Source organism: Coffea arabica, chromosome 7c (assembly GCF_036785885.1).
Source record: "Coffea arabica cultivar ET-39 chromosome 7c, Coffea Arabica ET-39 HiFi, whole genome shotgun sequence".
Taxonomy (NCBI): Eukaryota; Viridiplantae; Streptophyta; class Magnoliopsida; order Gentianales; family Rubiaceae; genus Coffea; species Coffea arabica.
In genome coordinates, this window is record NC_092322.1 from 5,616,300 (window position 1) to 5,628,875 (window position 12,576).

A 12,576-nucleotide genomic window follows, 5' to 3' on the forward strand; every position below is an offset into this window, starting at 1 on the left:
TGACTGCAATTGTTAAAAATCTTAGGGGAGGTTTATGAAACTACCCCCTTTTTTAAAATTGAATGACCTTGTTGCATAGAACAGACCAGGCATGAGCACCTTGCAAAAGCTAGGTCTCCGGTCTCACACAAAAGTTGCAGTCTACGCGTGCAAAGAAACATCATATATCCCTTTGAAAGCAATATATATACACAGACACACACTCATAGCTCATCAGACGGTGCCATTTCTATACACAATGTTAAGATAACTAATCAGTTCTAAGCCTAAAAAGTCTCTTTAAGCAATCCATCAAATCAAATCCTACACTAGATGTTATCACTGCTGCGCTGCATATCACCTGCAGTGCAGATGATCATCTTCCTCAAACTCTGAAACTCCAAGCATAGCTAAAGCTAAATGACTCTTCATTTCACTTTTTGTCTGCTGCAATTGAGAGTAACAGTCACCGACAAAATTGTTAGCCGCCGAAGTAGCTTTCTTTCTGTTTAAGCTATTGGACTTTGCTCCTCTTAATATTGCAACAATGTCATCAATGCTGGGCCTGCGGGATTCTTCGCTGTTTACGCATGCATTCGCTGCTTGAACCATCTGGGATATGCGATTCGCGTATTTGTGAGTGAACTTGAGTCGAGGATCCAGCAACTTTTCTAGGGGCCCTTGTTGCGCTAATGGTTTTGCCTGGAAGAAGGGCGAAAAGGAACCTTCAGTTATCCATTTCTACTGGAATAAGAAATAGTGAGGAAAAAATCTAAGAAAATAGGAACAACAAAGAGTTGAAACTTATTTGCTTTCTCCCCTCGTCCAAATTCACTGCGTTTGTTGACCTTGCACCTAACATTCCTTGGCATACACGCCCAACAGACATGCTGATCAAATCTTGACAATACCCAATAGTTATTACAGAGGGACCAATTACCTATTTAGCAAGGTTTCACTTAGTTTGAAAGATTAAAATCAAGGCAAACTATTATGATATCATATTATGTTTGTCGCCATGAGCAATCACTGCAGATGTAGATAATATGATTTGGAGTTGTTTTTAAAGAATCTGTGACCGAAACTGCTAAGATGCAAGAATGTTGTTTATCAGCACAATAAACACATCTATTCGAACCTAGGGAAGAAACAAACAAGACTAGGCATTTGTGATGTAAATCTAACCATTAGCAAGAATACTTGCGATCATATCCCCAGAAAATGATTGATTGACCGAACTGGACATTATGGTGCACCATCAACAATCTACTTAAAAATGTGGTGAAATATGTGCTATCTTCAGTGCATCTATAATTATTAGACAAAGAGAATAGCAGGCTGTGTAGCAGATTAGGCGGTAAATGAATTGATGGCCTACCCATAAAACCAAATTTTCTTCTCCGGGTCCTCTTTTTGCCTCGATAGGTTTCCTGCCGGTGATGAGTTCCAAAAGGACAACCCCAAAGGCATATACATCGGTCTTATCAGAGACCTTGCCGTGCTGAAAATACTCGGGTGCTAAATATCTGTCATTAGTCCGTCCATGAAAAAAGTCAGTCCGAGTCACATATTCCTATTTGTCAACACTTACTCATCAGTTTTTCTGATATAATTCATACCCGAATGTTCCTTTCACAGTCTTGCAGAGGAAGGGCAAGGAGGGTGCAGGAGTCCACGTAGCTAATCCAAAGTCACACAACTGCGTACATCACAGTAGAGGATTAGAATAGCACAGCATTATTGAATAGAAATAGTAATAAAACCCATTAGGTCCAACTAAATGGCTAAACAGACAATTTTAAAAAAAAAAGTTACAGTTGGAAGGTGACCAAAGATCAGCAAAATGAAATTTCTTCCTAGTTCCTACCTTAGGTGTCTTCCTGGAAGTAAGAAGGATGTTTGAGGGCTTGATGTCCCTATGAACAATACATCTTTCTGTCCCATTATGTAAATAACTAATTGCCTCTGCAATACCAACAGCAACCCTGTATCTAGCAGACCATGGAAGTGCCGGACCACCCCTCACTCCCCTTTTCTTTTCTGCAAACAAATTTCTCCAAATCAGACAAGAAACTTCACCATAAATTGAGCCCGCGTTTGAGATAAAAGGACAAGAAATCATACCATGTAAATATCGCTCCAAGCTTCCCCCAGACACATATTTGTAGACCAAATACAGACCCTCCTCAGGATCAATGCAAAAACCCACAAGAGGAACAATGTAAGGGTTGTGGAGAGAACTAGCAATCATCAATTCCCTGCAAAATGCCTTTGAAGATTCCTTGTCTTCCTTATCCAACCGCTTAATTGCCACAGCAGTCCTCAAAAGTCCAACTCTTCCTCTAAAAACACAGCTCAATGCACCTCTGCCCAAAACTCTACCTAAACAAAAAACAAACGCAACAAGATCAGTCAAAATCACAAGCACATTAATCAAAACAAAAACTGACAAAAGGAATTCGATTAAAAGTTCACCACTTTTAAGTACCTGTAGAAAAATTGCAAGTTGCATAAACGATTTCGGCATAGCTGAACCTAATCAAATAATGTGCCACAGGAGAAATGCTCCTTTCAAGGGACTCAATTCTCTTCCACTTTAACTCTCTAGACTTGGAATCAATCACCCCATTATCCAAATTCACCATCAAAACAGTAGCAGAAGAAGACTTGTTCATCACATTCATTGATTCAAGCTCAACTTGAGAACAAAAACTGAACCTGAAAGAGGAGTGCACTGACTGAGGCTCAGCACTATTCAACTCTGCCCGACAGCCACCAGACTCTGCAAGCAACCAAGCCTTATTATGCTCCAAACTGTTCCCACCCTTATCTTTCTCCTCCTCATCCTTGCCGGAACCTCGCCGCCGGTGAGGCGGAATGAAGCAACCCAAACCAAAATCCCAGATCATCTTATACAATAAAGATTTGATTTTTATCTCATCATCATCGTAGTAATCACAATATTTATCATCATCAGGGGCGGCCAAAGTCGAAGTCTTTGATGAAAATGAGTTGCGCAGAGGGACTATAGAGTTAGTGCAATTACTTCTTGAAAACACCACCATTTTGAGAGCGGATCTCAAAAAGTGCACAAAAACCCAGAATCCAAAAGGTTAGAAAGAATAAAGGAAGAGAGAGATGAGTGACGGACGTAGAAAAAAGTTGAAGCAACTTTGCTTCAAGGGTAGGAGAGAATTAACTCAACAAATGCAAAAACAAATTGTCTTGGGCAACTGGATTTACTATACTATTTAAGCATTAAAAAAAAGGGGGATTCCTTAATTTATCATGTTAGTAACGGGGGATGGTGAGAGATGGTCCCAATAGGCTCAAAAGTTAATGGCATTATACTAAAGAGCAAGAGATGTATGAATGAATGAATTGTCCAACCGAATAATGCAGCTGCTAGTAGGAGCAAAGAGAGAGAGGAGAGATTCTCGGTGTTAATGCTTAACAAGACAAACAGAACCCACGAAAGAGGGGGAGCTACGTTGCATAGCAAATATTAAAACAGGGGAGGCAGAGGAATGAGCACATGAGTAGATGGGACAAAGCCACCGTGGAGAATGGGATTATATCTAAATCCAAGAATTAATGTTAAGGGGTGAACAAATTATTACCTACCTTTTCTAGAGAAAGAGATGGGTATCATGGTCATATTCATAATAGTAATCTTGACGGGAAGGGGGAAGTTTGGCTTGGGTGTCAATGTGGGTTGAGATAATTGACAATAATTACTTGGGACATGGTAACATCAGATTATTTGATTCAATATCAGACCGAAGATGGCACCTGTAGTTTGGTGACCATCCATTTCAGTAGTATTTATGCATCCCTCAAACGACCGCCATTGACATCCAAAGCTGGGCTCTCTTTGTCATCAGTTTGTTTAAGATGCTTGATTTTATTTTCATTAATATGGCAAAAGAGAGCCCAGCTTTGGATTTGATCCTCTGATCAGAGTGAGATTTGTCATTGTCCTCGGAGACAAAACAGTGTTTGAATTGCATTTTTCATGGATTTTTCGTTGGAAAATTACTGTAGCGATTTGATGTATGTGAGGTAAAAAGGTGATAGAGAAATGTGTTCACGGAAAATAAGACCATTTTTCGATGGAAAATGGCTATCCAAACAAGCCATAAATTGGTACAAATCTTTTACATTTTCAAGAGCTCGCATTGTAGAAATTCCAAGTTGGACTTTTGTTAATTGTTAATATAGTGCAGAGGAGTTGTTCGGTAGATGATCAAACTCTGTCCTGCCTAGTTACAAACTCAAACTCAAATTTGTCTGCGCTCTTCATGTGAATTCTGACATTGGAACTCTTCTATGGTTAATCTTGTAGGCTGTAGCAGTAGCAAATACTTCCGTGAAGCATTGTGCCATTTAGAAACCTTTTAATTATCCACTGATCTACATTTTCATTATTTTTTTTCCTTGATCTTTTGTGTAATAATATACTCCCTCCGTCCCACTTTGATAGTCCTGTTTTCCTTTTTCGTCTGTCCCAAATTGTAGTCCACTCTCCAATTGAAGAATGTAGTTGTATTTTAATTTTCCTAAAATACTCTTATTTAATATAAGTTGTTATTATTATAAACCTACCCCATTTAATGAAAGTTGATTCTTTTTTTACCATCAATTCAAGTTCTCATAAAATTGTACTCTATTTAATGTGAGGGTATTTTAGGAAAATAGCAATCTAAATTTACTTTTCCAACAAAATTAACTACTTTTTCTTAAACTGTGTGAAAAAAGGAACATGACTGTCAAAGTGGGACGGAGGGAGTATTGTTTTAGGAAGATCAACACAATGCTTGGAGAAAAGCTAAAGGGCAACAGATAGGTACACAAATCTCTGTAATTTGGCTTGGATTAAGTTAAAACAAGGATTTAATGCTAGAGCGAATTCAACCTCAAATCACAGGTCTATGCCCCATTCCACGGCGAATTAATTTGGTGGGTGGGGGCCCCGGGGAGGAGTAACTGCTAGTTTCACAACTGCTTTTGTTTCCTGCATCGGCAGATTTTTGTTGCAAAATTTTAATGTTTAGGCAATTGAATTTCAAATTTTCAGCTCCAGTCCAAATATAGCTTTAAATTGATGCACGTCATTTTCTTCCTGTCTCACTCGTGGGGACTCTTGAAAGGATTGGCTTCTTGGACTTCAACGTAAAATGTTTCAAGACGGACTACTAAATGGAGCAAAGAGTTAAAATTTCTGTTTTTTTTTCCGTACTAGCCTTTTATTATTTTTTTTTAATTGGCGAGTACAACAGCAGTCAAAATTGAACATTAGAAAATCAAAACAAAATGATGTTTTTATCCCAACCGTTTATTTTTTTTTTTTGTTTCCAATGGTAACATTTCAAATTTTGGTGTACCGCAAATCAAATGTGGAGATTCACGCATTACCAAACTGAAGGGGTCATGAAACGTGCCAAATGAGCCCCTCAAGAGTCAAGACGACCAGGTTTTTGGCATGTAGAGAACATTTGATGTCTAGCTTTTGGCTAATGGTTTGGACGTAAATAATCCACGTAATGCCATTAAAGGACAAATCAGGTACAAAATTCTAATTTCACTCTCTAAAATAATATTTTAATCATTTAGACTGAATTTGTAAAGGATTAGTAACCTCAGGGGAGGTCAGTGTAATTGTTCAAACCACAGGGGAGGTAAGTGTAAATGTCAGAAATTTCAAGGGAGGTTTCTGAAATTATCCCTACAATTATTTCTTGCAGAGAATACAATCACACGTCTTGAATGCATCAGATCAATCGCAATAAGAAACAAGCTTGTGGTCGGTCTATTTGTGCTCTCGCTAATGGCTTTCATGCGTACGGTGCTGCATTTTGCATTCATGGCGATCAATGCATTAAGCATGATTTTCTGTCGTGGCGTTTGATATATATATATACTAGTTCGAATTTGAGCTCGAATATCACATTGTCAGTGATTGAGTTCGAGTTCAAATACAATATTGTTCAAATTCGATTCGATTCGATAACATCCCTAAACATTCTTACTGTTGTTGCTATTTGGGCCATGGAAAGAGCTGGACAGTTTTTTCAACAGCCTGAATCAGACTTTTGTTGTTTTATAAACCTAATCCCAGAATTAACCTCAAAAGCCGGCAACTCTTGAGGCAATCCCAGGGACTTATATCCCAACCCAAACCCAACCCCAACCCCGATGTGGGACAAATGTACCTATAGGGGGGACCTGCTGCTAAGTGGGATACTACCACCCAATACCCTTTCAACCCTGAGGCAAGGTTTTTGGTACGGTAGGTTTTCTTGGATTTGTCAGGATAATTCGAGGAAAATCGAATCATTCTGAATCTGGGCTTTCCACGTGTAGAGAAACAAATACGGCTGCTACTCAATATTGGGACCTACAAAGATTATGGACGATTAATTATTTGAGTACGGTACGAAATTATGGTTTTGTTTAGAGACACGTATGATTGAACAAGGGGATAACTTTGGAGTATTAAAAGTTTCCGCCATTAGTTGGCTTGTCGTGTCATGATTAGGTGACTAATGCGTATTAAAGAAGACCATTAATCACGAATAATTGTTTTTAAGTATGTTCCAGAGCCATTGAGCTAATTAACTATCACTGCTAAAGTGTTAGCAGCACTCGAGTAATATAATAATTATTGCAAATGAAGAAAATAAATCCTCATGCATCGTTGACAGGATTCATGCGCCTACTCTTGGCGCTTAGTTTACTGATTCATCAATCATCATGGCTTTGATTTATTAAAAAAAAAAATGAAATGACGAGTTAAAAAGGAAAAGAAAAAAGAAATGTCTGGTTTTTTTTGTTGGCTGCGGACAATAAAGACGTGTTGATCCTTGTTTCGATTGAGTGCTTGGTCACCTAATGACATAATAGCTGTGCCAATGTCTGAGGTGAGGTGCAAGGCTTCCACGTCACATTTACTTTTTGAAATCTAATTATTATGTTCTCATGCATCTTAATTAAACAGTACTAAATGATAGGGCTGCCTACGAACCCCCCCCCCCCTCCTTGGGGTCTCTAATTATTAAGATCCTTACAGTCAAAGAAAAAATTATTAAGATCCTTTTTGTCCCTTTCATTAGTAGTTGGAAAACAAGTGATGGTACAGTGTAAGCTATAATATTGTTTGCAAGCAAAAAACCATTAAAACCCGTTTCAAATGCTAGTTTAGGAATTTCTATAAAATAAAATGTATTGTAATGATTTATTGTATGCAAAATCAAAAGTTAATTAAAAAATATGTTCATGAAAGGATTAAAAATTTTCCTATAAAAAAACAATATTCCAACCAAAATTAAAACCTAGGGTTGTGTTTGGATTACATTTTTTATGATTTTTTGTAAAAAAAAAAATACTGTAGCGAGTTAATGTATGCGAAAAAAAAGGTAATAGGGAAATGTGATCACGGAAAACGACGCAATTTTCCGGCGAAAAATGGCTGTCCAGACAAGGCCTGTAGTAATATAGGTTACAAGTCGAGCCCCCAAACAAGTCCATTTTGTTAAACACAAGGTCGATAACCACATCTGAGAGATAAATTTCAGCTTAACCCCCAAACATCATATATTGAGATAACGCTGAGCTTACAAGTAGTAGTAGTTAAACATGAAGGTTTATACAATAACAATCTTATAGTTATGCAATAACATCATAAAGAGAGCATCACACACAGAACTACACTTCATATTTCCCAGGAAAAGAAAAAGAGAAAAAAAAAATCACTAAGGTTATATGATAACAATCTTATAGTTATAGGTTATTGGGCTGATAACTCATCGAAAACATTTCTAGTTTATCTAGGACCATTCGGTGCAAAAAAAAAAAAACAAAAAAAGAAAGAAGAAACAAAAAATTAACTTACAAGCCTGAAAATGAGATGGGGAATTTGCAGGCGTGGTTGATGGTTCGTGGTGTGATTCGCGCGAATTGTCAAAAAATGTGCATTTCTTTCATTATCCAATTGCAAGTTGTCAATATATTCTTTTTGCTCATGGTGCGTGAAGTCATCAAGAATGTGGGCCATGTGATGACCGGTTCATGAAACATGGGCCATGGCTAATTCAATCTTGGTCCCAAGCTGCTTCATCTTCTCGGAGTCGCCAGTTGATAGTACTCCGTCACCTGTTTCTCCCAAGCTACTTCTGAGTTTTGAATTTTGACAAACACCGGAATCTTGATCACCTTTGCCGGAATCTTGATTAATTGTGTCGACTCTTCTCACGTTTTATTTGTAATAAACTTGTTGAATTCAACTATATACAGACGCTAAATGCACAAATAAGCAAAAATGAAGCAACAATTCAACTTTGTTAAATCTGCACTACCCAAAAAGAAAAAAAGAGGTAGATATGGTGGTAATGTGTTCTGAGCCCTGCCACAATTAAATGTGGCATTGTTTAAAAAATTCAGGCGGGTGCGTAGTGCACCCGTATGATCCGGTGATGGTTCAATTTACTCCGAATTATCCTAAGAACTATTCAGGCCCTCCTCTTTCTCATAGTGTAGGAAGCTATCGTATAAAAAAAAAAAAAAGAAAAAAAAGAAATGTTCTTAGCCCAAAATTTATGAACCACTCAGCGCCTGTAATAATACTCCCCTATTTTTTAAGCGCACGCGCATGAGGCGCATGGCATGACGGAAACTTCTTCTGAAACAAAATACGTCCTGCATCTGCATGATGCCATAGTCAATAGGACCACTCACACCGCTAAAGTAAAGAGTATTCTATAAACAAAGGAGGGATTAGAGAGTTTTAGGTGTGTTTGGATTTCAAAGTTATTCGTAGTCATATTTTTTATTTTATATATATATATATTGAATTATTACAGTAATTTTTCAGAAAAAAAAAAGTTCAGAAAAATACAATTCAAACAACGCTATTTATTGGTAGGTGAAGCCCTCATAAATGATGATGAAGCTTTCGTAAACGGGTGTGCTTGCTCTACTACACGTTATTTATGTATGCATGGCTGCAAGGCGTTATACTGATTTGTGGTTGCGTTTGTATTTGTTAATCTACCAACGCAATTCTCATTGTATTGTCAAACATGATCTTCCAAAGCTTGATAGTTATTGCACTAAGTCTGCAGATTTTTATGGACAATTTAAAGGTCTAATTCTACTTTGCACCTTCTAACTTGTATCCGTTTCTTATTTCGCACCCTAAATTTCAATTTGAAGCGCATCACGCTGTACATCCTAAATTAAACTCTTGGAACTAAGGAACGTATGAGTGATGTGCGAGTGTAGCGATTGCATATGAGTAGACGGATTGGTTTAATTTTGCAATTTTTGCACTCGTGTATATGCTCCTTGGGTTGATTTATAGTTTATAATACAATGTGTCTAAAATTAAAATTTAAAAGTGCAAAGTAAAATTAATCATAATCTTCACATATAAAGCATTCCTCCAGTCAGACCTCCTCCAAATTAGTGGGCACGGTACCGTACGTATACAGAGTGTACACAGTGGACACCTTGACCTCAAAAATTTACCAATCATGTTTGCAGAATAAGTGGGGGTAAAATTAATCAGAATGATATCCGACAATGCAACCAGCTATACAATTTAATTAATTAATTAATTAATTAATTATTTTTTTGTTGACAAGAGAATTCACACCGCTACTCGAAAGTATGCAACTAGGTAAACACTGTTCGGTGCAATAGCCCACCAATCACACGAAGGGGTAAGACGCGCTAGATAAACCCTGTGCTACGAACGGATGTCCCAGAAGAGGTTTGAAGTTGGGTTGGCAGAGATAGACATGACACCAACTCCATCATATCGACCAACTCAAGGGACTAATTAATTAATTTTTTATACTTTGGTAATGAAATAGTAGATGCGTTTGCAACAGAGGCACCGGAAGTACTTGGGCAACGAGGGAGCACATGCACTCGTACTGGTGGAGATTTCTGGTCCCCATAATTTAAGATTTAGACTAGTATTTGTCGTGGACAAAGGCATTCAGGCTTCAGCTAAAAATATTTGGAGACAGCAACTCCGGTTTGCCTTTGCTATTTTATCAAAAAAAAAAAAAAATTTATCTCAAAAGCATGCAAATCTTTAGAGTATGTAATACAGACAAGAAGCATAAAATTAAGGAAACTATTCGTCAATAATCATACAGTTTTTTTTTTTGGGTCGAAATGATAGGACGTCAATAACCATAGGGTATGGAAGTGATAATTTTGTGTAAATTAATCATATGTATGATTGCTTCCGGCTTCCTGGTGCGTGTTTATATAGCACAAACCGGCAGATCTTGTTGAAACGGGAAAAGTAGTCAACGTGGTTGTGACTTGTGAGGCCGAGGAATAATGGCAATTTGTTCTTGAGCGAATTGGGCCACCGGTTCTTTTATGGCCCCTGTTTATTGATATGGGCCACCAGATCTATTCTTGGCAAAGCTCCAAAGGATCAAAGTTGGCTGCATTTTGTGATCTGAGGATATTATGCCTTTTATCAAAATCCAGGAAGGACAACAACATGTGGGCGTGCCGGAGTGGTTATCGGGCATGACTAGAAATCATGTGGGCTCTGCCCGCGCAGGTTCGAATCCTGCCGCTCACGTTTCTGTCCTTTTGTAGTTTGTACTTTGTACCCCTGGCTCTCTGAGGGAGGGCAAAAAAATGCAAAGGCAAAGTTCGCTAGAAGGAGGGCTTGAACCTCCGACCTTGTGGTTAACAGCCACACGCTCTAACCAACTGAGCTATTCCAGCTTCTTGCTGGCTCGTAATATATTTTCAATTTTGGCACTTCAATAAACTGAGATATTCCACCTTCTTCATGGCTCGTAATCTATTATTGAGCTTTGGCAAGTTTAATTGTTTTTTCCGAAGTAATCTATAATTTTTTAAAGTTCCAATGCAGAGTTGTCGGCTTGCTGCAAAGATAAGAGAAAAGGTGATCAAGTGTTATAAGGGTTAGTGTTGGACTTCATTACCAGGCCAAAGTTGCACCCTCTATCAGTCAATGTAATTTGCACCAAGTCAGTTACATAGACAATTAATTAATTAAGCCCCGAAACCAGAAACTTTACCAGATCGGATATGACACTTCATTAATCTTCCAACAATGCTGTGTACTAGCACATCATCCCCTTGAAATCTTGGCTATCTTGTAACTGAGCTACAGCTTCTGGATTGCCTTGAAACAGCTGAAATTCCAGAACCAGTACCGTGCCACATCAAGTTCTATCGAGAGAACCTCTTGCTCTTGATCCTGTAATCGTTTACTCATCAAGAGCCATTCTGCACTGCACCCTGTATGAGTCACAAAGAAGAACACGATTGGCTAAGATTTCAGCTTGTTAAACTTCCTTGGATGTGATGCAAGCCCTTAACCCACATAGAGTTGGGGCAACATGTGTCTTTTCATAATCTCTCATAAACAAGAATTTACAAGCTAGTAATTCTAAACTAGGATAAACGCATTATTGATTCAATCACAAGAAACAGAATATGTAGGAAAAAGTTTTCTAAATTAAGCAATAAAGTTTTTGCTCAGAAAGCTCTTTATCAATTTCATGATAGGCAGAGCTAGGATCACAACAACTGAGTATGCTTTTAAATCGGAAATTTAGACAACAATTTTGGTGTCCCATGAAACGTGTTGAAAAGGAACAAGACATGGAGGAGTTATAAACCAGATAGCGCAAACAAAAGGTTAGCTTTTGATGTCTCACAGTCACGGTTGCAACTAACATCTTCTGAATCTTGAGATGTCTTTGGATGCAAATTCCATTCATTCCTAGAGTCTTTCCAGACGAATGGAGGACTTCATTGCTAATTTTCTTGATGACGCGAATGTTTTGCACTGAATTTTCGTATTGGTTATGACTTATGAGTTATGAGCTATAACCTCACAATACAACTTCGTAGTATGAATTTTAAAATTTGTTGGATATTGTGCGGGCGAAGTCTGATAGGCCAAGCTGAGTGGTTGAAGTGGTACCTGAATGTCAGAGGCAACCAAAAAACACTTTTGTAAAAGAATGTATGTTACCTGAAATTTGATTCAAGTTTGAATTCATTAAATTATTAAGTATTAAATTAAATATATTTGAGCGTATATCACATCATATTTAGTATTAAATGAATAGATTATCATTTATTTTTTGGAGCAAAATTTACCAGAAAAATTCAGTGACACTTAATTAATTCAATTGTTCAATTTTTTATTATCAAAAGCATCTGAATATATTAATATTTGAATACATTAAATTTAAATGTTAGATTGCATTATCAAATAGGGTCTCAGACTAAAGTGTTAAAGTAGTGAAAATTATCCTTTGTAACGAAACACATGAAAAATGTCAAGACTACCATTGTTCAAAATTAAAATGGTTGAAACGACTAAAATATATAAATATATTATGCATTACGTTATAATCCCTTATAGTTTTATGTTTTATCACATAATTCTCTTATAATTTAGTATTTTACCATATAATTTTCTTTTGATTTTTTAAATATATACATAACCCCCTATGGTTAATAAATAATTTTCAACTTTACAAATTTGTTACTTTTGACATTTTAATTGATTTCATTAGTTTTAAT

At 37.2% G+C, this 12,576-nt stretch overlaps 1 protein-coding gene and 2 non-coding genes across 5 annotated transcripts; 1 reads left to right on the forward strand and 2 right to left on the reverse strand.

Annotated features, from left to right (window-relative positions):
• Nucleotides 1-148: 148 nt before the first annotated feature.
• On the reverse strand, nt 149-3,511 carry LOC113697875 (probable serine/threonine-protein kinase PBL7). Of its 3 annotated transcripts, none has more exons than XM_027217471.2 (6): nt 2,468-3,502; nt 2,104-2,361; nt 1,847-2,019; nt 1,599-1,678; nt 1,358-1,505; nt 149-681 (listed from the first exon to the last, which is right to left on the reverse strand). In XM_027217471.2, the coding sequence occupies exons 1-6, from the start codon at nt 3,042-3,044 to the stop codon at nt 337-339; spliced, it is 1,581 nt and encodes a 526-aa protein (XP_027073272.1). In that variant the 5' UTR covers nt 3,045-3,502; the 3' UTR covers nt 149-336. The 3 variants fall into 3 exon arrangements, with proteins under 3 accessions (XP_027073272.1, XP_071913694.1, XP_027073273.1); XM_072057593.1 differs by having other exon boundaries at nt 647-869; nt 2,468-3,511; XM_027217472.2 differs by having other exon boundaries at nt 647-919; nt 2,468-3,511.
• Nucleotides 3,512-10,503: 6,992 nt separating this feature from the next.
• On the forward strand, nt 10,504-10,585 carry TRNAS-AGA (transfer RNA serine (anticodon AGA)). Its single transcript has one exon. It is a non-coding gene; the product is annotated as a tRNA-Ser (tRNA).
• Nucleotides 10,586-10,660: 75 nt separating this feature from the next.
• On the reverse strand, nt 10,661-10,734 carry TRNAN-GUU (transfer RNA asparagine (anticodon GUU)). Its single transcript has one exon. It is a non-coding gene; the product is annotated as a tRNA-Asn (tRNA).
• Between the last annotated feature and the right edge of the window lie 1,842 nt (nt 10,735-12,576).